We start from the raw sequence: 25,293 nt of genomic DNA, 5'->3' as shown, positions 1-25,293 counted from the left end.
GCTCTAAGCACCCCGGAGATGGAAGGGTGGGGGGCAACGGCACCCAAACCTTCCTCCTCCTCCTCCTCTCTGGAGAGGAAATCCCCTCTGCACCAATCCAGCTCTGGTTCTGGCTTTTCTTAGTGCTGGACTAGGGTTAAACAATGCTGTCTGATGGGCTAAAGCACAGCACAGTGAGGTCAGGAGAGCTGTGAAATGTGAGCCATGCCCATTCCATGGGTTCCGTACAGCCTGCAAATCAGGTCTCTGATACCTCTGGTATCCCACTGCACCAGCTCCAGCAGGGATAGAAGGGCTGGATTGATGGAATCTCACCCAGCATGGTTTGTGTAAAGGACTGAAAGCCCATCCAGTCACGGGCAGGGACACCTTCCACTATTCCTTCCACTTTTATAGGAAGGGACACAGGTCTTGCCTTGTGACAAAGACAAAAACACCTGAATTTTTCTCCCCCATCAACAAACAGCCCCAGAAACATGAACCTTTCAAAAACAATGAGGACATGTGGTCACCACACCAGAGTGACCAGGCATGCGGTGACCACACCAGAGTGACCAGAGACACAGTCATCAAACCAGAGTGACCAGGGACATGATGACCACACCAGAGTGACCAGGCACATGGTGACCACACCAGAGTGACCAGGCATGTGGTCACCAAACCCCAGAGACCAGGCATGTGGTCACCAAGCAGAGTGGCCAGGCACGTGGTCACCAAACCAGGGTGACCAGGCACGTGGTGACCACACCAGAGTGACCAGGCATGTGGTCACCAAACCCCAGAGACCAGGCATGTGGTCAGCACACCAGAGTGGCCAGGCACATGGTCACCAAGCAGAGTGACCAGGACACATGGTCACCAAGCAGAGTGACCAGGCACGTGGTCAGCACACCAGAGTGACCAGGCACGTGGTGACCATGCAGAGCCCCCTCTGGGAGGGTTCCTGCCCCCCGACATGGCACTGCACCACCCGGGGCAGCCACAGGGCTCTGGGGAGGGCTCCCTGGGCACTTACAGAGCTGTGGGTCCTGAAGCAGGGCTGGGGCTGCTGGAAGGGGTTGGGGCTGTCCCCCTCCTCGGCCCTGAGTGCCACAGCGGCGCTCGGTCGCACACGGGACAGCGGCTGGATGACGCCAGGCTTGGTCTGCTGGTGCCAGGGCAGCGTGGGCAGGGCACAGGAGGGCAAGGGGCACAAAGAGAAGAGAAACGAGCAGTTAGGGCAGCCAGGTGTCTGCCATGCAGCTGAATAAACAAACCCATGCAAATCCATGCATCCCCACTTCTCTCCTCGGCTGTGCTGCTGTTCCAGCTGCAGGAGCCAACACCAAATGAGACTCAGCCAGGGAAGGGTTACACAGCACCACTGCACTGCAGAGAACAAAAGGAAGGACCAAAGGAAGCACCTGCCAGACCAGCAGCAGCTACAGGGGTTGGCAGGGTACGGTGAGTGTGACCAAGCTCAGAAAATGAGAGCACCAGGGATGGAAGGAGGGAAACATCAGCCAGGAATATGGGAACTGGCACAAGCTGTGGATGGAAGTGAACCAGGCTGGGTCTGATGAGAAATGCAGTTACTGGAGCAGAGGTGAGAGGCTAAAACCTCTCCTAGATGTCACCATCACTGCTGGAGGCTGTGTGAAAGTGAGCAAAGCACCTGCAAGTGGAGAGAGTGGCACAGGGACTGGGTAAGGCAGCAAAACCTGCAGGAGGGGAAACAGCAATAAAAGCTGCAAAAACAGCTCGACTGGGTTTTCACATGGACCCTATCTGAGACCTGATGCATTTGTACAAACTCGAGGCATAGTGGAGGACTGGAGGAGACAGACTAGGAGCCAAGAGGAGGAAGGAACAAGCTCCAAGTGCTGGGGGATGCACAGGGACAGCACAGTCAGGTTTCACAGCAGCTGTACTCACTGATTTACTGTCATCCTGCGATGTGATGAAGCTAATGGAAGCCTGCAAACAGAAACACAGGGGTAAATCTGGAGTCTGGAAGCCTTTGTTTACCCCTGCCCCACTGCCCACCCTGTGCCACAGGGGAGCTCCAGGTGCCACAGAACCCCAGTCCTTGTCTCTTCAGGTGAGGACAGCCCACCTGCACAAGCCTCTCCCAGCCCCTGTGCTGTGTGAGGAGACCCTCACAGCTCTCTGCAAACCTCCAAACCCTGAGCCCAGCTGTGGGACAGTCCTGGCCCTGGGCACAGCCCCTGCTCCTGCTCCCTGGACATTCCCTGGGCACATTCCCTGGGCACAGCCCCTGCTCCAGGTCACATTCCCTGCTCCTGCTCCCTGGCACATTCCTGGGCACATCCCCATGACACATCCCCTGGTCCTGGTCCCTGGCACATTCCTGGGCACATTCCCTGGGCACATCCCCTGTTCCTGGTCCCTGGTACATTCCCTGGCACATTCCTGGGCACATGCCCTGGTCCCTGGACATTCCCTGGCACATCCCCATGGCACATCCCCTGCTCCTGGTCCCTGGCACATTCCTGGGCACATTCCCTGGGCACAGCCCCTGCTCCTGCTCCCTGGACATTCCCTGGGCACAGCCCCTGCTCCTGGGCACACTCCCTGGCACATTCCCTGGGCACATCCCCCGGTCCCTGGGCATTCCCTGGGCACATCCCCTGCTCCTGCTCCCTGGGCACATCTCCAAACTCTGAGCCCAACTCTGGGACAGCTCTGGCCCTGGGCACAGCCCCTGCTCCTGCTCCCTTGACATTCCCTGGCACATTCCTGGGCATTTCCCCTGCTCCTGCTCCCTGGCACATCCCCTGGTACATTCCTTGGGCATATCCCCTGCTCTGGGCACATTCCCTGCTCCTGGCCCATGGCACATTCCCTGGCACATGCCCTGGTCCCTGGACATTCCTGGGCACATCCCCTGTTCCTGGTCCCTGCTCCTGGTCCCTGGCACATTCCTGGGCACATTCCCATGGCCCATCCCCTGTTCCTGGTCCCTGGTACATTCCCTGGCACATTCCCTGGCACATCCCCTGTTCCTGGTCCCTGGCACATTCCCTGGGCACATCCCCTGCTCCTGGTCCCTGGCACATCCCCATGGCACATCCCCAAGGCACATGGCCACCCTGCACACCTGCCCCAGCCCGAGCAAAGCTGTCCCCCCTGCTCTTCCCAAGCACTCGTGGTGCCACCACAGCAGCAGCTGACGGGGAGCAGCCCCTCGTGCCCCGAGTGCCAGCGGGGTGCTGCTCCCTGGGGGACCCAGGGGATGCCAGGGCACCCTGTGGGGATCCTGGGCCCCTGTGGGGGTGCTGGGTCTCCGTGCGGATCCTGAGCCCCCGAGGAGATGCCAGGATGCCATGGAGATGCTGGGTCCACGTGGGGCCCTGGTGGGGATGGCCAGGTGCCCGTGTGGATCCCATGGGGATGGCAGCCCCCCAGGGGGATGGCAGGACCCCCAAGGGCTCCCGTGGGGATGCTGGGTGCCCATGGGCCATGGTGCCAGCGCAGCAGCCAGGTGGGCAGTGCAGCAGCCGTGCAGGGGCACGCTGCACACCGCGAGCAGCACCTACACAGCGCTGTAAACTATGAGCAGCCCTTACACAGCGCCACATACCGTGAGCACCACTTAGAAGAGCAGCCTTTACAAAGCGCTCCACACCATGAGCAGCACTTACACAGCACTGCACACCATAAGCAGCGCTTACAAAGCCCTGCACACCATGAGCAGCACTTACAAAGCACTGTAAACCATGAGCAGCACTTACACAGCACTACACAATATAAGCAGCACTTACAAAGCCCTGCACACCATGAGCAGCACTTACAAAGCCCGGCACACCTCGAGCAGCACTTACAAAGCGCTGTAAACCATGAGCAGCCCTTACAAGGCGCCGTAAACCATTAGAAAGCCTTACAAAGCACTGCACACCTTGAGCAGCCCTTGCAAAACACTGTAAACCCCAAGCAGCACTTACACAGCACTACACACCTCAAGCAGCACTTACAAAGCGCTGTAAACCATGAGCAGCATTTACACAGCACTGCACGCCATGACCCGCACTACAAAGCCCTGTAAACCATGAGCAGCATTTACACAGCACTGCACACCTCAAGCAGCACTACAAAGCCCTGCACACCATGAGCAGCACTTAGAAAGCGCTGTAAACCATGAGTAGCATTTACAAAGCGCTGTAAACCATGAGCAGCACTTACACAGCCCTGCACACCACGAGCAGCACTTACAAAGCGCCGTAAACCATTACAAAGCCTTACAAAGCACTGCACACCATGAGCAGCACTTACAAAGCACCATAAACCATGAGCAGCACTTAGAAAGCCCTGCACACCCTGAGCAGCCCTTACACAGCCCTGCACACCTCGAGCAGCACTTACACAGCACTGCACACTATAAGCAGCCCTTACAAAGCACTGTAAACCATTACAAAGCCTTACACAGCACTGCACACCATGAGCAGCACTTACAAAGCGTGTCTCCCTGCCGGCCAGGTGAGGGGCCCGGGGGGCTGTGGGCACCTGTGGGGAGGGGCAGCAGCACACAGAGAATGGGAGAGAAAAGGAGAGACTGGGTTTGCCAGGGGAGAGGAGCCCGAGGGGAGCCCCCTGCCCTGCCTGGAACCCCCAGACCCAGCACAGACACCTCCTGCCTCCACCAGCCCCATGCAGAGCTCAGGCCAGGCAGGACCCTCACAGTGCCTACTCAACCCTTACAATGCCTACTCAAACCTTACAATGCCTACTCAACCCTCACAGTGCCTACTCAAACCTTACAATGCCTACTCAACCCTCACAGTGCCTACTCAACCCTTATAATCCCTACTCGGGACCAAGGATTCCATTTCCCTCAAGGAATTCTCTGAAATCAGCCAGTCAATTCTGGCTGGGGTACTAGATGTTGAAATCAAAGAATTAACATTGTTCTCTGAATTAATTAATTAATTAATTAACTAACATAATTCTCTGAAATCAGCCAGTCGATTCTGGCTGGAGTACAAGATGTTGAAATCCAAGAATTAACATTGTTCTCTGAATTAATTAATCAATTAACTAACATAATTCTCTGAAATCAGCCAGTCGATTCCAGCTGGAGTACAAGATGTTGAAATCAAAGAATTAACATTAAAAAACAGATGGAGCCAGAGAGTAAGAGACAAAATTCCTCGGAACTTCTGCTCTGCAGCAGCAACCTGAAAGTGCAGACTCCTGAATCCTGGAGAAGGAGAGGTCTGGGACTGCTCAGCCTGGAAAAGACCTCGGAGCCCCTTGCACTGCCCTAAAGGGCTCCAGGAGAGCTGGGGAGGGACAGGACAGGGGGGAATGGCTTCCCACTGACAGAGGCAGGGTTGGATGAGATTTTGGGAAGAAATTATTTCATTCAAGGGTGTGAGGCCGTGGCACAGGTGCCCAGAGCAGCCGTGGCTGCCCCTGGATCCCTGGCAGTGCCCCAGGCCAGGCTGGACAGGGCTGGGAGCCCCTCGGGACAGTGGGAGGTGTCCCTGCCCATGATAGGGGCTGGAATGAAATTGTCCTGAAGGTCCCTTCCCACCCACACCATCCTGGGAGTCTGTGGAAATTATCTCAAAGAAATAAAGAGAATTGGCACCGGTGATAAAAGGAAAACTTACAAAAACCACAGCAGCTGTCAGAAATGTAAACAGGGAAACACAGCTGGAACAAAGTGCATTGGAAGAGTTCAGCTGTGACACCGCCTCCCAATGGTGCTGTGTTCCTGCTGAACACTCAATTTAAAATGATCTACGACTGAGGGAGATGGGGACAGGCTGAGAGGGAACAGAGGCTGCGCCCGAGTGCTGCTCCTGCTGCTCCTGGCCCTGCTGCTCAGCCCCAGCAGCCGCCTCACCTCGAGCTCCTGCCCAGCCCCAGAGCTGACATGGGGCAGGGAACTGCCACAGCTGGGGGAGAACAGCTGGAGAACAGCTGGACTCCAAAAGGAACCAACAGACCCAAAAGGACAGAGAACAAAGAACAACTGGCAATTCACTCCAGCCCCAGCATAAACCCAGTAATGGGCAACGACTGCAAAGGGAAAATGTAAAAATCTCTTTAAATTCATTTAACTTCCAAAGGCTCAACTGAGCTGTGGTACCTCATGTCATGGGATGGACAAGGGGATCAAGGATACTGAAAAGTTCAGAGATAAAAAAGGAATATGAATGTCAAGGGATAAAAGGTAATGTTTCTATTAATTATTTATACAGACAAAAATCATCAGATAAATAAGGAATATGAATGTCAAGGGATAAGAGGTAATGTCTATAAAGAAAAAATCATTGGAAGTTGTGACAGTGTTCACAGAAGTCTAAAAATAAAAAAAAACCCCAAAAATATAACTCTATGTTTCAAAAAGTTTAATTTATTATTTTATAATATACATTATACTATATATACTATAGATTATATTATATAAATATATATAAATATATATTTATGATATATATTATACTAAAACTATACTAAAAATAAAAAAATAATAAAAAAACTGACTAAAAATAATAATAATAAAAAAAAAGAATAACAAAAACTTGTGGCTTGGACAGAGTCCGAGCCAGCTGACTGTGACTGACTATTAATTAAAAACATAAAACCAATCACAGATCTACTTGCTACATTCACCAACAACAAATAATTACTGTTTACATTTTATTCCTGAAGCCTCTCAGCTTCTCAAAGAGAAAAATCCTAAAAAAAAGGATTGTTCAAAAAGTATCATAACTACAAGAAGCTACAAAAGCAAAGATTCTTCCCGTTGCAGAGGGAAAGCCTCTGGCAAGGAGCTGCATGCAGCAGGATCCTGAGGGCAGGGTCAGGCAGAAGAGGCAGCAGCAGGATCCCTCCAGCTCCTGGCCAGCAGCTCTCCATGCTCACAGGGAGAACCAGGCATCCTCTGCAGGCCTGGTTTACAGACCCAGACCCTGATCCTCCATTTCTCACCACACCAGGCACCCTCGGCAGGCCTGGGAAGCCCTGGTTTAATAACCCAAACTCTGACTCCTCCATTTCTCACCACACCAGGCTCACACAGAAAGGATCAGGCATCCCCTGCAGGCCTGGGCAGCCCTGGTTTAATGAACCAAATCTCCATTTCTAACCACACCAGGCTCACATAGAGAGAACCAGGCATCCTCTGCAGCCCTGGTTTACAGACCCAAACCCTGATCCTCCTGACCCTCCATTTCTCACCACACCAGGCTCACACAGAGAGCCAGGCATCCCCTGCAGGCCTGGGCAGCCCTGGTTTAATAACGCAAATCCCAACTCCTCCATTTCTAACCACACACCAGGCTCACACAGAGCACCACGCATCCTCTCTGGTTCACAGACCCAAACCCTGATCCTCCGTTTCTAACCAGACACCAGTTGCCAGAATTAAAGAATCTCTGTGCAGGGCACTGGTCCAAAAAGACCATTCCCAAAAACCTCACAACTACATGTTGTAGCCCCCCCTCATCCCTCTGCAATTAAGCTGCCCCTCAGAGCTCATTGAGAGCAGCTAATTACCCTCCTGGCTCTCTGGGACACTCTGAGGGAGGGAGCTGTTCCCTTGCTCTCTGGGTGCCCGCTGTGATGGAGCCCCTCCACCCTGACAGGGGCACTCCAGGGTGGGAATTGCCCTCAGCCCCCTCTGTCCCGCACCCCGGGCAGTGCCCCCTGCCCTTCCCACACCCCCTGTGCTGGGGGCATCTCACCTGAGGATTGCTGGGGGAATAGGGGGATTCACGCCTGCAATTCCCTGCGCCAGACTCGCCCACGGGAGCCTGAAAGAGAGAAAACAAAGATCAGGACAGAGCTCCAGAGTTACTGCATGGCAGGAGGGGTCTGTGCAGCCCAGGGGCACGGGACAACCTGCACATCCAGCGATGTGAAAAATGTGTATTTTATGGTTGGCTTTTCGCAAATATTAAAATGAATATTACATTCATAATATTAACTGGTGTTGTGTTAGAAAGTAATGCTGTATTAATTCTCTTAAGTAGTGTGTTAAATATAGTTTTGGGTTATAAAAAATGTTAAAATAGAAACAATGCTATGTAGGATACTATTTTTAAAGAAAGGACTCGCAGAGAGATAGCAGCCACAGGACACCTGAATCTTTCAGAGACAAAGAATTTATTGCTCCATTATCAGAAGAAATGAAATTCTTCCTGCCTCGAAGGTGCTGTCAGGATTCAGAGGAAGCAGCTGACACTGCCCAGACAGAATCCTGTGTTTGAATGGAATTTATGCATCATGGATGAGGTGTATGAATATGCAACAGGCTGTTGCTTTTAAGGGTTAATCCTCTGTTAACGTGGGTCCTTTTAGGGCTTATTTTGCCCAGAAAAGATACCCGGACTGTCCGTAACTCTTTGTCTTTATTGTCTCATATTGTCCTAATTCAAACTGTCCAAATTATTATTACTCTAATTGTATTACTATTTTTATAACCATTTTATTACTACTAAAATTTCAAAAACAAGTGATTGGCGTTTTTCACAAGGGAGCAAGGCTAGCAGGGCCCAGCAGCAGGTGGCACATGCCAGAAAGCACCAGGAGCAGCGAGGGAATGAGCTTAAACACCGGGATCGCATCCCAGCTGGATCGGGTTACAGCATCGGCATTCCCAGGAATCCTCCTCCTCCTCCCTGACTCCCGCAGCCCTCACAGGCAGGGTCAGCTCCAGGAAAAGCTCCTGGGCACAGACACAGAGCAAAGAAAGCCTAGATGCAGGGACAGAGGGCCCTGCTGGCTCCTAAAGGAACCTCTGGCACTGGGGCGCAGCTGCCAGCAGCTGAACAGAGAGCAGCATCCCAGGAACCACCTGCACTCCCACTGCAGCATCAGGAACACCTTGCACAAGGATTTCTAATGCCTCAAGGTAGAGGCAGGTCATTTGGGATTTAGGGAACTATTCAGGCAACCCTACAGCTCCCAGTCACTAATACCATGCACACGGCCAGATGGATAAAATCAATATTTGAGACACCAAGCCTGAAGTTTATACTGGAGCACAGATTCCAGATACCTTGCTAAGCTCACCTGGCTACACACCTGAGAAATTCCTAGGAAGAACTAAACCACCTCCAAGATCACTACAGCTGAGGATTGGGTTTGTTGCTGGCTGTGTATGGGGCTGCTTATGTGGGGCTGCTCTGATTTTCAGACCTCCCAAAAGCCTTTAAAAGGAAGGAGGAGAGAGCAACGTGCTGCTCATCTGGAGGGTGCTATCTTTGGGTCCAGTCCCTGCTCCACCATGGGTTCCCTGTGCAACAGCAGGAATGTCAAACACAGATTTCCCAGAACAGAAAGCAAAGCTCTCCCTTGGAATTCCCAAGTCTCGATCTACTGAATGGTGTCACTTGGGAGGAGCAGCTCCTGGGCTGCGGATCTGCTGTGGTTTCCAGATGTTTTCCACATGTTTCCACAGCGCAGAGGAGGGCTGTGGCACCAGCCCTGATCCCCACCAGTGTTTTACAGATGTTCTCCAGATGTTTCCACAGCCCAGAGGAGGGCTGTGGCACCAGCCCTGATCCCCATCAGTGCTGCCAGCCGGGCAGGCAGAGCCCAGGGGACAGCAGGGAGGTCACAGATGCCATCCTGTCCCCACACCCCAGCACCAGGGTGTGTGTTAGCGGCCAGGGCATGGCCTGGCGGCCCGGGGACCCCTCATGTGGCACATTAGGGGGCACACAGGGCAGGGACCGGCCCGCGGGCGCCGTGCTGCCCGGTGCCAGGGTTTAGTAGGGAGCGGTGGCCAGGCTGTGTCAGTGCATGCCACACACCACACACTGCTTGCCTTAGAGTGCAGGCTGGTCTTCAGCACGCCCCCCCGGCCGTAGCCCAGGGGAGGCCCCCCCAGGCCAGCCCTGCCCCTGCGGTTGGCCACCACAAAGGGGTTCTCACTGAAGGGGATGGGCTGCGAGTCGATCAGGCACTCGGGCGTCTCTGGCAGCTGCTCCTGGGGCAGGGGGCAGCCCTCGGGCTCCTGCTGCTCTGCCTGGGGCTGCTGGGGAGGCGAGGGGGCCCGGGCTGTGCCCGCTGCCGGCTCCGGGGACGCTGCCCGGCCGTGCCAGGCCTGTGAGCACAGCACGGCGCAGTCGCCCTCCATGCTGCAGCTGCCCTGGGGGCACTCAACAGGCTGAGAGGAAACACAAGGGTCACACAGAAACGAGGAGAACACAGAGAAGAGGAGCACAGAGAAAACAGAACAGCTGCTGAGGGACAGGGGAGAGAATTCCAGCGCTAACGCCCGCACGGCATCCCGACCCTCTCCAGCTCTGCCACCAACTTGTGACCCTCAGTGTCCCTCCTGGAGAGGAGCCCGCTGGGCACACACAGCCCAGGGGGCTGACAGGCTGCCCTGCTCCACTCACACACCTCCCTGCTCCCACACACACACCTCCCTGCAGCTGCTCCCAGCCAAACCCACCTCCAGCACCTGCACAAGCACATGCTCCCCCCTCACCTCAGCACACACAACCACAGAACCTTCAGCTGGGGCTGGGAGGCACCTCTGAGATCCTCCAGTTCAATCCCCACTTCACTGAGCCCCACCACACATGGTCCAGCCTCTGCTGCCACCCCAGTGCTGCCACAGGGTCACTCCCACCACACCTGCCCAGGTGAACATGCTTTAAGGGCCCCAGTGCTGCCACAGGGCCCCACCTGCCCAGGTGAACATGCTTTAAGGGCCCCAGGGCTCCCAGCACCCCCAAACACCAGAGCTCAGTGAGCACAGCCCCTCTGGGCGGCCCTTGCTGATGGCAGGGCTGAGGCAGTCCCAGCTCTGTCAGGCTCAATTCCCAGTGATGCCCTGGCCCTTCCCCTCAGTGCCACAGAAGAGAGTTTGTTACCCCAAACAGCAGAGCCTTCCTCAGGGCAGCAGGGACAGGCAGAGAGCAGAGCCCAAAGCTTCCATCCGAGTGCCTCCGGGGAGCACAGACCTCTCCTGCTCAGAGCGGATTCCTCAGCTCCTGTGTCATGGCAGGGCTCCCCAAAATAGCTCTCAGGGCTGGGCTGCTGACTACAATGGCAGCTGGGAGGCTCAGGAATTTGGGAGGCCCTCCCCTAACCCCCAGCCCAGCCTCTGTGGCTGGCACAGCCCTGCCTCATATCGTGTTTCCTCACCAGTGCTACCATAAGACACTCTGCTGGGTGTGATTTTTAGTGTAAAACCCTGCTTTTAGCCCCTTTTCCCCCAAGTGCCACCATGCCTGATGGTCAGAGGGCAGCCTCAGTCCCTGCTTTGTTCCTGGGCCCAGCTGGATCTGTGTCTCCCTGGAAGCTCCAGCTCCTGCAGCACGTCCTGGTGAGGGATTCCTCACTGCCCAGCCTCTCCAGGGCTATTCCTGTCTCCCTGGAAGCTCCAGCACGTCCTGGTGAGGGATTCCTCACTGCCCGGCCTCTCCACGGCTATTCCTGTCTCCCTGGAAGCTCCAGCTCCTGCTGCAGCACGTCCTGGTGAGGGATTCCTCACTGCCCAGCCTCACCAGGGCTATTCCTGTCTCCCTGGAAGCTCCAGCATGTCCTGGTGAGGGATTCCTCACTGCCCGGATTCCTCACTGCCCAGCCTCTCCACAGCTATTCCTGTCAGACAAGGCACGGTTTCTATTTTGGGTGAGCAAGAATTTGGGCAATGCAGGGAGCTTTCCCAGCTCGCAGACAGAATAGGCACGTGCTACCCTGCATCCTCCCTGGCACTGAAAGAAATCCAGTCTTAAACCCGTGAACAAGTGAAAAAAAGGAATCAGTGGCAAGAAACTGAAGAGAAAGAGATTCAGAACAGAAAGTACAGGTTGCTAATTAACTCATCATGGTGACTTGCTATTGAGACATGCCAAGGCTTCTCCATCCCTCATAGCCCAGGAAGCAAAACTAGACTCTGATGGTTTTGCTGTGATCAGCCCCTCAGGGGCCTGGCTTTCATTCCTGTTCAATGCAGAGGACACACACTGCAGCAGCTCTTTGATTTCTGTCAGGGAAATGTCAGAGAGTCACAGAATCCCAGGATGGTTTGGGTGGGAAGGGACCTGAAAGCTCAGACTGTTCCACCCCTGCCATGGCAGGGACACCTTCTGCTGGACCAGGCTGCTCCAAGCCCATCCAACCTGGCCTGGGGCACTGCCAGGGACCCAAGGGGCAGCCACAGCTTCTCTCCAGGGGTGTGTAACTGGGCTAAGTGAATCTCCTATTGATGTTCCTGATAAATATCCTAATCAATCAACCCTAATAAATTGGTGAAATCAGGGGCTGGTGTGCCCCATCCCCACTGGGACACCTGGAAGCTTCCAATAAATGTCTGGTTTTTACTTTACTGTTCTAACACTGTTGCAAGGGGGTTTTTTTCTCTTTTGATTATAAACAGGGGGATGAGAGAAGCAGAGCAGGAATTGTAGTCCCAGAATCCCAGAACATTCTGAGTTGAAAGGGACCACAGGATCATCGAAGTGATGTCTGTACTGCATGGCCAAAGGGCATCCCCCAAACCAGCATTCCCATGCTGCTTCCAACAGGAATTTTCAGTTTGGTTTGTAAGAGTGGGCAAAGAGAAAGGGCATCTCATCACCCTGCGTTAAATCCTGCTCACAAAGGGCCCCAGATGCAGCAGCACAGATGGATCCAGGACAGGCACCACTGCTGCCTTCCCTGGTGGCTGCTCTGGGGAAAGCCTCCTGACCAACTCCACCACAGCTGCAGTGGTCAGTGGGGAGATCCACACCTCCTGTTCCATGGGGGACAGATGGACCTGCACCTCCTCCTGCTGCACAGCAAGAGCAGCTCCCTGCAGATCCCTGTGTGGCACAGGAGCAGCTCCCTGCAGATCCCTGTGTGGCACAGGGGAACAGGAGCAGCTCCCTGCACATCCCTGTGAGGCACAGGAACAGCTCCCTGCAGATCCCTGTGTGGCACAGGAACAGCTCCCTGCAGATCCCTGTGTGGCACAGGAACAGCTCCCTGCAGATCCCTGTGTGGCACAGGAACAGCTCCCTGCACATCCCTGTGTGGCACAGGAGCAGCTCCCTGCAGATCCCTGTGAGGCACAGGAACAGCTCCCTGCACATCCCTGTGTGGCACAGGGGAACAGGAACAGCTCCCTGCAGATCCCTGTGTGGCACAGGGGAACAGGAACAGCTCCCTGCACATCCCTGTGTGGCACAGGAGCAGCTCCCTGCACATCCCTCACAGGGAGGACAGGAACCCTGCAGATCCCTCACAGGAACATGTGCAGCAGTTAAAGACACCCAGGTACTGCTCAGAGGAGAACACCTGAGCGAGAACCGCCCTGGAGACAGGAAGGAGGAGAAAACTGCAATAGGAACAGGGCAGGAGCACCAGTCACCTGGAGGAGGCTGCCCAGAGACAGACAACCTTCACTGACCTGCCTGCCCTTCCACAGGAGAAAACCACGATGGGACAGGGCAGGAGCACCAGTCACCCGGAGGAGGCTGCCCAGATGTCAGAACTCAGCACATCCCTCTGGGTGTCCGGAGTTGCTGGGACCCCTGCCAAGGGGCTCAGAGACCCTGGCACACAGTCCAGAGCACCTGTGGGTTTGATTTTGACCCTTGGAGCAAATTGCCAGCTTTGTATGAAGACTTGAAAGCCACAGAAGTTTAAGTAGTGTAATAATAAAATTATCACTAGGTGAAAAAGTAGATTTGGGGTTTTTTAGAATAGGGGTTTTGGGGACAAGATGGAGGGACTTGGGTGTGTCCAGCCTTTCTTCTTCTTCTTCTCTACCTCTGTCTTCTGCTGTGATGTTGGCACTTAGGGATTGGTTTAGAATAGAAATTCACTGTCTAACATAGGTGATAGGTATTGGGAATTAAGTATAAATATGTTATATTTAGAATAGAAGTGCACTGTCCAACACAAGTGATGGTATTGGGAATTAAGGTAAATATGTTATATTTAGAATAGAAGTGCACTGTCTAACATAGGTGATGGGTATTGGGAATTAAGGTAAATATGTTATATTTAGAATAGAAGTGCACTGTCTAACATAGGTGATGGGTATTGGGAATGAAGTGTAAATATGTTATATGTAGTTTGTAGTATAAAAGGACAACACCACCTCAGGGGCGGTCAGAGTGCCTGTGGCTGCCCTGCTGAGCAGATCTTGGCTGGGCAGAAAGAAAATTTCATAGATAAGAATTAATAAACAACGTCAAGACCAAAAAGTGAAGAGTCCAGACTCGTTCTTCAGCCGCGTGGGCTGAAGCAGAGACATCCTGCACATCTCGGGGCAGCAATTATCAAACATCTACCTGAGACTCCAGTGGCCCCCTAACAGAACAGGGCAGCTCCTGAAGGAGCACCAGCCCCTCCCTGTCCCCAGGACCAGGCAGATTTCCCTTTCCAATCAGAGCAAAGACAGGGCTGGTGACAGCTGGGCCCACACAGGCCCCCTTGGCCGGGGCCCTCTCTGCAATGGGACATTTTTAGAACCCCCACGGCCCTGTGCCCGGCCCCACATTCCCGTGCCTGGCGTTCCCAAGCTGACCCCACTGCCAGGCACAGCCCCAGAGCTGCTCTGCACCACCCTGGGCTGTCCTGAACGGACCCAGAGCTGCTCTGCACCACCCTGAGCTGTCCTGCACAGCCCCACAGCTGCTCTGCACCATCCTGAGCTGTCCTGAACGGACCCAGAGCTGCTCTGCACCACCCTGGGCTGTCCATTATGGACCCAGAGCTGCTCTGCACCACCCTGAGCTGTGCTGCATGGACCCAGAGCTGCTCTGCACCACCCTGAACTGTGCTGCACGGACCCAGCTGCTGCCTGGGGCTGACTCTGCCCCTGTTCCAGCTCCTGAGTTACACTCAGAGGCGCTAATAATAATCCTTTTCCTGATACTGCTCTGCTGTGTGAACAGCAAGAGGGAGAAAAATCAAAGCTGGGAAGGGTGGGGAGAAAAGGAGGCAGAGCTGGAGCCAAAGTAGAGCTGTCACTGGAGTAACAGAGGAAAGAGAACAGGAGAGGAGAGCTGTCTGCATGGAAGGAGATGGAGACAGGAAGGACAAAAGATGATCCTGAAACACCAGAATGGGGTGACGACAGCAAAGGGAGATCTTGCTGCAACAGGGGGAAAGGAGGAAGACTGCTGATGTGTGAAGGAGCAGGCAGAAACCCAGCAGAATGGGTGTGATGCAGGAAAGATAAAAGAAAAGATGGAGAGGTGAGATTTTAAACAACACAGGAGAGAGGTAAACCTGTAATCTGTGAAGTTTGTGCTGGAATTTGGAAGAGAAACTTGGAATTTCTCCTGGCCACTACCAGTGAGGGACTGCCAGGCAGGGCCCAGGACAGGAATGGCCAGGCAGGAGTCACAACCACAACAGGATACAGGAGCCACAGGGCTCGGCCAGGACACAACCACAGCCAGAACCACAGCCATGACACACAACCACAGCCCCCTCTCTCCTGCGGCCTGGGGGAACCCTGGCTGTGACAGAACCTCAGGGCAGCCTGCGCTGGAAGGGACCCTGAGAGCAGCCAGCGCCACCCCTGCCATGGCCAGGGACACTTCCACCAGAGCACCAGGGGTAGACACTTCCACTGAATGGATGGCTCCAAGCACGGTCCAACCCGGCCTTAAACATTTTCTGTGTGTAATACTTCCAGTTTCAGCACTCTCATCCCTCCCATTTCCTAAACACCATCCCACAGTGAACTCACAACTGAGCTGTGCACACAGCACTGCCATCACTGTGTGGGGAAGGATCCTCCTCTCCCTCCTTGGCAGCTCTCTGGAGCCTCTTCCTTCCACAACAAATCCCTGCACTCCTCACCCACATCCCTTTCTCTGCCACCTGGCTGTTCTCTCTGCCTTGCTCCCATCTCTGCTTTTTGCAGCTTCTCAAACTGTGCCACTTCCCTTCCCAGAAGGCAAAGCTGCCTGCCTCTTGCTCTCCTCATTTTCTCATTCCCATCTTCCTTTTGCAGCTCCTGGTTCAGTGCCTGAGGCCCCGCAGCTCTGCTGCCCAGTTTTCCTCTGTCACCTCTGTGAGAGTCTGTCTGAATTTTCCCTCATCTGCCTCATGAGCGTCATTGGGGGACCACTGAAGAGAAGACCCCCCTGTCTGAAATCTCTGGCTCCAAAGGAGAAACTCATGTGCCTGAGACCTGACAGCACAGTGCTAAGCCATTGTTTACACAGGTGTTGTTTGCTGGATGCTACACTGAGCCCAATGAGAAGAAGAAGGGGCACCGTGCCCCGTTTGCAACAACAGCTCTGGAAGCTGTCCCACCTCTTGGCCTGGCTGGACTTCTCCTGAGTTTCAGGTGGTCTCCCACAGAAGACCCTCACCTGTTTTACAACCACCCTGACAGATGGACGGAGATGTAAGGAGCCTCTCCATCGAGGACTGAGACATGGAACCCCCATGTGAAAAGGCCCCTCTGCTCCTTCCAAGGACTGGGACTGAAACCCCCATGTGAAAAGGCCCCTCTGCTCCTTCCAAGGTCTGAGACATGGAACCCCCAACCCGGGGAGGTGTGTGGGGGGACCAAAGCTGACCAAAGCGAGATGTTTGTCTGCAGGTATGAGCACTGGACCACATAAACAATGGCTCTCACTTACTGCTGAGAACATGGACTACCTGTTACATCTATTCCTTATGGCATCTGTTTCCCTCCCCCCTTACAATTTTCAACAGAATTATCATAATAAAAATGTCTGAGTTAGCTAAAGATTTTGAGATCTCCCCAACATAACAGGTGGATCCTCGACTGGACTGGACCAAAGGACTTTGTCTCTACATTTGGTAGGTATATCCCTCTCTCTCTCTCTTTTCTCTCTCTTTCTCTATCTTTTCCTCTCCCTTAACTCCTCTACCACATTTTGCTGTGGTCATTCATTGTTTTGATTATCACTGCAAACCCCCTGTGCTGTGTTGGTTCTTTTTGCACTCTGAGATCAAATCCACGAACCATCGCAAACCCCGTTCGTAAGGATGGACCGTGACACCCTCCCACAGCACGGCACAGGAGGAGGGCAGGAGATGGAGGGACCACGGCCTGCCCTGTTGGGATCCCCATCCCATCTCCACAGCCCCTCCCCTGTTGGGAATCACAGTTCCACAGCCCCTCAATGACTCCCATTGGGAATCACAGCTCCACAACCCCTCTCCTGTTGGGAATCACAGCTCCACAGCCCCTCTCCCGTTGGGAATCACAGCTCCACAGCACCTCCCCTGCAGGAACCCCCCCTCCAGAGCCCCCCAGGACCCCCACTCACAGCACGGTTGCCTCTCTGCAGGCCGCTGCTGGGCAGAGCTGCCAGGGTTCTGTAGTCCAGGCGCAGGGGCTCGCTGGGGACGTTCTGGAGAGGGACGGAGAAAAAACCAGCAACAGGTCAGGCCCAAAGGCAATTAAATCAATGAGAAAAAGCAATGAAAAGGGAATCACCCCGGTAATAACTCAGGTCTTATCTCAAACTCATCAGAGCTCCCACTGCCTGGAAAAAGAGCAGGAGTTGTTCAAAGCACAACCATGTGAACTCATGGTAGGAGCCAGGCTTGAGAAACCCCACAGAGAATGTGTCCCTGTGCACCCCTGGGCACCCACTGCTGCTCAGATCCCTGCACTCCTCCTGCCCCATTTCCACCTCCTGATGGAGCAGAGAACGTGCCATCCCCACCTGTTTGCTCCAACAGCACCTGGAATGATGGACCTGGGCACGTGTAAGAATGCGAGCATGCAATTCCTCTACAGCTCCTTTTCCCAGCCTTACCTCACACTCACTGTACAACTTTGTTCCATTCTGCTTCCCACATATTGCCCTTCTAACCCTAAAGAGGAGAGCCAAAGTTTCTAACCCAGCCCATTTTCCTCAATCCCTCACACATTTCTTCAGTTCTGATCTCTGATCCCCAAAGTCACATCCCCTTATGGGAGGGGAGTGGAGAACACAAGCTCTGGGGAACAAACTCTTTTTGGGGATTTCTCCAGCCTTCCAGCCTAGTGTCACAGACATCTTTTCATGAAAAATCCTTTCCTTAGGATTTTCCCTCCTGAGAAGCTGGGAGGCCTCAGGAACAAAATGTAAACAATGGTTACCTGCTGCTGTGGAATGCAACAGGTGCATCTGTGTTGTTTCTAATTAATGGCCAATCACAGTCAGCTGGCCTGGGCACAGGGCCTGCGACACAAACCTTTGTTATCATTCTTTCTGATTCTATTCTTAGCTTAGCCAGCCTTCTGAGAAAACCTTTTCTTCTATTATTTTAGTATAGTTTAATGTAATATATACAATAAAATAATAAATCAGCCTTCTGAGACATGGAGTCCGTCCTCATCTCTTCCCTCATCCTGGGACCCCTTTGAACACCATCACAGCCTAGCTGCAGCCCTTTCCTGGCCTCTCAGCCCTTCCCCTCAGGTGCTGCTCACCTCTGCTTCCTCCTCAAGCTGCTGCGTGGCCGCCTCCCGCTCCCTACGCATCCGCTCCTTCCGTGGCACGGACAGACAGACAGACAGGGCCAGGGCAGAGAGGAGAGAGAGGCACAGAGGTCACACAGCTGGCCAGGGCTGCTCAGGGGACACGGGGACAGTGCCAGCACCACGAGAGGGGCAGAGAAACCCAGCATTGGCACTGGGTAGGGAGGAGCCGGAACTGGGAGCTGTTACTGACAGAGGAAAGGACAGGGACAGAACATCTGGGCACACAGGGGAGAGGGAGAGCAGGTGTCCCCAAGATCCTCCGAGGGACAGTCCTGGGGAACTGAGAGAGCTACTGTGTCCCCAAGCAAATCCACACCAAGGGAGAGGAGGAGTTTGCTCACTGCTGGAATGTCGCAGACAACTTTTATGAAAAAATCTTTTTTTCAGGATTTTTCCTCCTGAGAAGCTGGGAGGCCTCAGGAACAAAATGCAAACAATGGTTATCTGCTGCTGTGGAATGCAACAGGTGCATCTGTGATTGGTCTCATGTGGTTGTTTGTAATTAATGGCCAATCACAGTCAGCTGGCTCAGACACAGAGCCCGAGCCACAAACTTTTGTTATCATTCTTTTCTATTCTATTATTAGCCAGCCTTCCGATGAGAACCTTTTCTTCTGTTATTTTAGTATAGTTTTAATGTAATATATATCATAAAATAATAAATCAAGCTTTCTGAAACATGGAGTCAACATTCTTGTCTCTTCCCTCATCCAAGAACCCCTGTGAACACGGTCACCCTGCAAGAGACACCTTGATGGAAAAGCAATGGAATGGAAAAGCAAATCCACACCAAGGGAGAGGAGGAGTTTGCTCACTGCTGCAAGAGACACCTTGCTGGAGCACAGGCAGGACAGGCTGGGAGGGAATGGAAAAGCAAATCCAGGCCTTGCTGGCTCACAGCGCCACAGACACAGTGATGCAAACACATCCAAAGGGACAGGAATGCCTTGGCTCAGCACTGCAGGGCCATGAGGGAGTGACCAGTGGCTCATCCCAAAAGCCCCAGCCATGGGACAGCTTCAGGCTGCAGGAGGAAGGGAACGGGCAGGGCTTGTCCTAAGGACTGATTCTGGGCACGGATATTTCTGTGACGTGTCCCCTGGCAGCTCTGGGCACAGCACAGCAGCACCTTCTCCTGCCCACGGAGCCCTCCCAGCTGCTCTCCCCAAGCAGGAACCAGATGGTCCAGAAGCTCCCAACCCTGGGAGGACGGGAGGCAGCTCAGAGGGACCAACCAAAAATTCTGCTGAGCACCTGGGCCCTGTTCTTGAACAGATCCCAAGCACTACGGATTGCCACTGCTCCACATCACCCTGTGAGCTCCGAGCAAGGACAAGCAGCCTGAGAAGTCACTAAAGCTCTGGAGGATCACAGCTCCCAAAAGGATATTGAGGGATATTTAAGGTAAAGTTTACTCTGGAGGATCACGGCTCCCAAAAGGATATTGAGGGATATTTAAGGTAAAATTTATTCTAATCTGGTTATGCTTGTTTTGGCCAAGAGTCCTCTGCAGGGTGAGGGCTTCAGGTGACACTAATGTGGGGTGTGACTCCTCTCTGAGGTCACATTCTAAGGAGTGACAGGAGCAGCAGTCAGCCCAGATGGAGCTGTAGCTCCAAATTCTGCTCCAAATCCACCTCTGACAATGGCTGGGGGGATCTGAATTAAGACTAAAAAACAACAGATAAAATACAGGCACAGAGGCAGGAGGGAGCAGCAGGAATCAGCCCACAGAGACTCAGAGTCACTGACACTTCTAGAAACTGGATTATGACAGAACTGGAGGCAGGAGGTGCCAGCAGAGAATGGGTTTGAAAACTTCCACCACGAGTAGAGCAAAGGCATAACTCCTCCAGTTATTCATTTCACAGCTTGCTGTGGGCTGCAGACACGTGTGGTCTCCATTGCTCTTGTGCAAGAATGAACATGAAACATTGAAGGGCAAGAAAAACGCTCCAAAAATGGGGACAGAAATTACAGGGATCTGGCACTGGGACAGGAACCTCCTTCAGTATTCCAACAGCCACCACGGAGTGCTGGCTCCACCACTGGGACAAATTTAATCACCAAAACCAGTTTTACAGACATAATCCCAGGTTCAAGGTTTAAAAGACCCAGCAGAAAAACGTCTTTGCTAATGGGCCTCAGAATCCCAGGCAGCCTGGAGCATCCATTGCTGCCTCCTCCTGGCACACCAAGGGAAGGGGCACCAAAATACATCAGCTTTTTTTTTTTAAAAATTAGATATGGCCAAGGCTACTTCAGCAATCACAAAAGTTTCTCTAGTTTTGTTTTTTTTTTTTTTTTTTTTTGACCCAAATGTTTTTAAGTAATCTCAATATAAATTTTGGCAAAGTCTTTCTCTACTTGAATCTGGACAAATGGCACCTGCTCAGCCCCAGCATCAGAATTTGGGGCCACACCTGCTATATTCACAGGAGTTAGGAATGCTGATACTGACCCACAGTATCACCTGAACTCTCCTGGAACGTATTTCAATCCACATATCCATATTCAAATCCATATTAAATGGATTTCAATCCACATATCCATATTCAAATCCATATTAAATGGATTTCAATCCATATATCCATATTCAAATCCATATACTGCCCACATTGGAACTGGCAGGAATATCCTTTGCTCAGACAGAAACACCAAGAAATCAGGTTTGCTGAAACCACATCAAACCACACTGAGCTCCTTCCCAGGCAAGGAATGAGACATTTTACAGGAAAAAACTAAATCTGATCTGAACTGCCTTTGCTCTGGGCTGAACCAAGAGTATTACTGAGGTCCCTCCTACCCAAACTAGTCAGGATGGTTTGGGTTTGGGTGGGATGAGACCCTCCAGGGCCATCCTGTCCAGCCCCTGCAATGAGAGGCATCCTCAGCTGGACCAGGCTGAGGATCCCTCTGTGAGGTCACTCCACTTGCACCCAGAGCTGCCAACCTCTCTCTGCTCCTGGGGCAGCAAATGGGAACGAGCTCAGGAACTGCAGACAGAGCCCAGGGAAACTTCAGGGGCATCTGAACCTGGAACCTGACAAAACACCTCAGAGTGTACACACACCTCTGCCAGCAGAGCAGATACCCTACTGACAACACTGAAGAATTCCATTTTCCCTCTTCTTCCAGTGACTCTGACTGGATAAATTACTGTTTTAAGAGGGATGACTGGAAACTCTACATCCTGAAGAGGCTTGAGTCTGCTGATCTACTATTGTGAAATTGTCCTGTGAAATTCTCTTTCTGTGTAGGGCTGAGCCAGCAGACAGAGAGACAACACTCTCACAGCAAAGCAGAGAAATGGCCATGTGAACTGAGGAGCACAAAGCTGTGTCTGACCAACAGCATCACTTCTGCACTCAGGGCAGCTCAGAGCTGTGTTCTCATCTTTGCTCACAAAACCTCTGTCAGTCACAGGGTGAATGATTAAACTTGGGACTTCCAAGCTCATTGGCCATTGTTCTGGAAGCTGCAGCTTGGCCAGGAGGTACCAGCAAGTTACAAGGGTGGTTTTTGTGAATGCCACAGGAACGTCACCAGGGAGGGATGGACCACAGGAACATCACCAGAGAGGGATGGACCACAGGAACATCACCAGAGAGGGATGGACCACAGGAACATCACCAGAGAGGGACTGACCACAGGAACATCACCAGGGAGGGATGGACCACAGGAACATCACCAGAGAGGGATGGACCACAGGAACATCACCAGGGAGGGACTGACCACAGCAACGTTACCAGGGAGGGACTGACCACAGGAACATCACCAGAGAGGTGCACAGGGAGGTGCAGCACAGCCTAAGAGAGGCCAGGGCAACAGAGTAGTGCACCCCAGAGAGGGAATGCCCAGAGCTCCCCTCCATGGCACTGCCAAGGGGGCAGAGATCCAGAGCTCCCCATGGCACTGACAATGGGACAGAGACCCAGAGCTCCCCATGGCACTGACACCAGGGCAGAGGTCCATAACAGCAATGACAATGGGGCAGAGCTCTGGAGCTCTCCAGGCACTACAGTGGAGCAGAGATAGCCTGTGACACCTTCTTTGGGACCCACAGGCTCGGCAGAGCCACTGCCACAAACACATTCTGCTACACACATGATCTCTCACCACTTTCTCCACTTCTTCTCTCTCCCACTGAGTGGCTTCTCTCACCATTTCCATCTCCTAGGAGAGAGCAGAGTTAGAGCCAGCTCAGCCCATGCTCTCTCCACACCTGCAGCACCTGGAACCTCACCAAGGGTCACAGTCCCATCCTAGAGTGTTCCTGATCCTTGTGCTGGGCCCTGCTGATCCCAGGCCATGCCCACAGCACACTGCAGGCTGCATGCACCAGGGAGACACCAGAGACTTGCAGAAAGGGCTCCCACACCCACCTTCTGCAGGATCTCCAGCTCCTCGGGGCTCAGGTCCCGGTCGATGGAGGAGATGCTCTCCAGGCTGTTCTTGCGCCCGATGCCAGCAGCAAAAGGGTTGGCAATGATTCCTGGGGACATCTGCAGAGCAAAGACCACATTATCACACCCCATGATTCCTGGGGACATCTGCAGAGCAAGCAGCACGTCACCACACCTGGTGGGAGCCACAGAATTCATCCCAGAAACTCTCAGCCTCCCACACACAGAGTGCCAAGCAAGCCAGACACAGAACTCTTCCAACAACCTGAAACCTTATTCCATAGAACCCCAGACTGGTTTGGGTTGGAAGGGACCTGAAGAGCATCCAGCTCCATCCCTGCCATTTAGGTCATTGTTTGAGGAAAACAAGGTCTAATTAAGCGGAATCCCACACACAGAGTGCCAGGACAATGCCAAGGAAGTCAGACACAGAACTCTTCCAACAACCTGAAACCTTATTCCATAGAACCCCAGACTGGTTTGGGTTGGAAGTATAAATAGGTACCAGCATCCCCCATCTAAACCCCACACTTCTACAGCTGGCACCCAGGGTCGCTGGGATCCATGGTGCTGATACAGCTGGCACCCAGCCTCACTGGGATCCACTCTGACACAGCTGGCACCCAGCCTCGCTGGGATCCATCCATGGTGACACAGCTGGCACCCAGCCTCATTGGGATCCATCCATGGTGATACAGCTGGCACCCAGCCTCACTGGGATCCACCCTGATACAGCTGGCACCCATGCGGCTGTAGCTGACACCCAGCCTCACTGGGATCCATGGTGCTGACACAGCTGGCACCCAGCCTCGCTGGGATCCATGGTGCTGACACAGCTGGCACCCAGCCTCGCTGGGATCCATGGTGCTGACACAGCTGGCACCCAGCCTCACTGGGATCCACTCTGACACAGCTGGCACCCAGCCTCGCTGGGATGCATCCATGGTGACACAGCTGGCACCCAGCCTCACTGGGATCCAGGCTGGCACCCAGCCTCACTGGGATCCATGGTGCTGACACAGCTGGCACCCAGCCTCACTGGGATCCACTCTGATACAGCTGGCACCCATGCTGCTGTAGCTGGCACCCAGCCCCGCTGTGACCCCCGTGGGCGACCCTGGTGCCCCCGGCCCTGCCCCACAGCCTCATTGGGATCCAGGCTGGCACCCAGCCCCGCTGTGACCCCCGTGGGCATCCTGGCAGCCCCAGCCCTGCCCCGCAGCCTCACTGGGATCCAGGCTGGCACCCAGCCCCGCTGTGACCCCCGTGGGCACCCTGGCAGCCCCGGCCCTGCCCCGCAGCCTCACCTCGATGGCCGCAGCCGCCCTGGGGTCGAAGCCGTCGCACACCTGCACCAGCAGCGCGTCGCCCACGGCGCGCAGCACCTGCACGGCCTCGGTGTGCGTCATGCCCAGCAGGCTCTGGTGGTTCACCTCCAGGATCCTCATCCCCACCTGCAGCCGCCCGTCCCGCGCTGCGGCTCCTGAGGAGCTCACCTGCAACACACCAGGTGTTGGGGAGGAGGAAAGTTTGACAGGAAAGTCTCACACATATGCATGCTCAGCAGAAAGATATTTAAATGTTGAGTCTGATGAAGGAATAGAGATGGAAGCAAGGTTTGATATAGAAGAAAAGAATTGCTGAGCCTGTATTACTGGTTAACCAATGAGGCAAAGGGTGTGTTAGTTAGAAGGGGTTTTTATGGCTTTGAGCAAAGGACAAACCCACCCCAAACAAGGAGATATTTTTACAAAGCAGAAAGATAGCACAGGCAAACAAGCCTGCCAATGTATAAAAAAGGTCTCAGAATTTTCTACTGCAAGAAAACTGAATAACAACTTCTAGCTTAAACTGTAATGCACTAACTTTTAGTGACTGGAGAACAGGAACATGAATATGGTAATTACAGTAGTTATGATAGGCTGTAGATAATAGTTAAGGTATAGGTTGGTTCTACTGTATTAAGGTGCTCAGCAAAGTATATAATGCATTGTAACCAAAAGAAAAGTATCTAATGCATTGTAACCAAAAGAAAAGTTTATAATGCATTGTAACCAAAAGAAAAGTATATAATGCAATGTAACCTAAACCAAAGGGTCTCCAGGCCTGCCTGCAGCTGGAGCTGACAGCCTGTGGGCACAGCTCTGTCACCCACAACCCTGGACTGCTCTAACACCTTGGATGGAATAAACTGCATTTTGTATGCAATAAACTGCATTCTGTACGCAATAAACTGCATTTTGTATACAATAAACTGCATTTTGGAGAGCTGCCTGGAGTCCTGCATCTCTCATTCAGGCTCTTACACCAGGGGCCACTGCAGCAGCTCAGAGGGGACAGGAGAGCCTGGGGACAGGGAGGGGTGACAGCACACACAGGGAATGGGGACAACAGCCTGCAGCTGCAAGGCAGGGGAGGATCATCAAGAACTATGGGGAGGGCAGAGCAGGAAGAACCTGT

General features: G+C 53.3%; 1 protein-coding gene across 14 annotated transcripts in view; it reads right to left on the bottom strand.

Annotated features, from left to right (window-relative positions):
• SCRIB (scribble planar cell polarity protein) overlaps positions 1–25,293 on the bottom strand; it is a 131,224-nt gene that overhangs the window by 24,415 nt on the left and 81,516 nt on the right. For 5 of the 14 annotated variants that reach the window (XM_058020166.1, XM_058020215.1, XM_058020261.1 and 2 more), the window contains 9 exons: positions 24,141–24,329; positions 22,813–22,932; positions 22,547–22,603; positions 18,377–18,433; positions 17,223–17,306; positions 7,695–7,763; positions 4,453–4,503; positions 1,915–1,956; positions 1,016–1,147 (listed from right to left, as the gene is read on the bottom strand). In XM_058020166.1, the coding sequence (XP_057876149.1) occupies positions 1,016–1,147; positions 1,915–1,956; positions 4,453–4,503; positions 7,695–7,763; positions 17,223–17,306; positions 18,377–18,433; positions 22,547–22,603; positions 22,813–22,932; positions 24,141–24,329 (801 nt within the window). The remainder of the gene's footprint in view (positions 1–1,015; positions 1,148–1,914; positions 1,957–4,452; positions 4,504–7,694; positions 7,764–17,222; positions 17,307–18,376; positions 18,434–22,546; positions 22,604–22,812; positions 22,933–24,140; positions 24,330–25,293) is intronic. The other 9 variants (XM_058020174.1, XM_058020250.1, XM_058020183.1 and 6 more) reach the window with 9 other exon arrangements.

Source organism: Melospiza georgiana, chromosome 1 (genome assembly GCF_028018845.1).
Source record: "Melospiza georgiana isolate bMelGeo1 chromosome 1, bMelGeo1.pri, whole genome shotgun sequence".
In the NCBI taxonomy this organism is placed as follows: domain Eukaryota; kingdom Metazoa; phylum Chordata; class Aves; order Passeriformes; family Passerellidae; genus Melospiza; species Melospiza georgiana.
The sequence above is the reverse complement of the archived record's forward strand: the minus strand, read 5'-3'. Positions and strand labels throughout refer to the sequence as shown.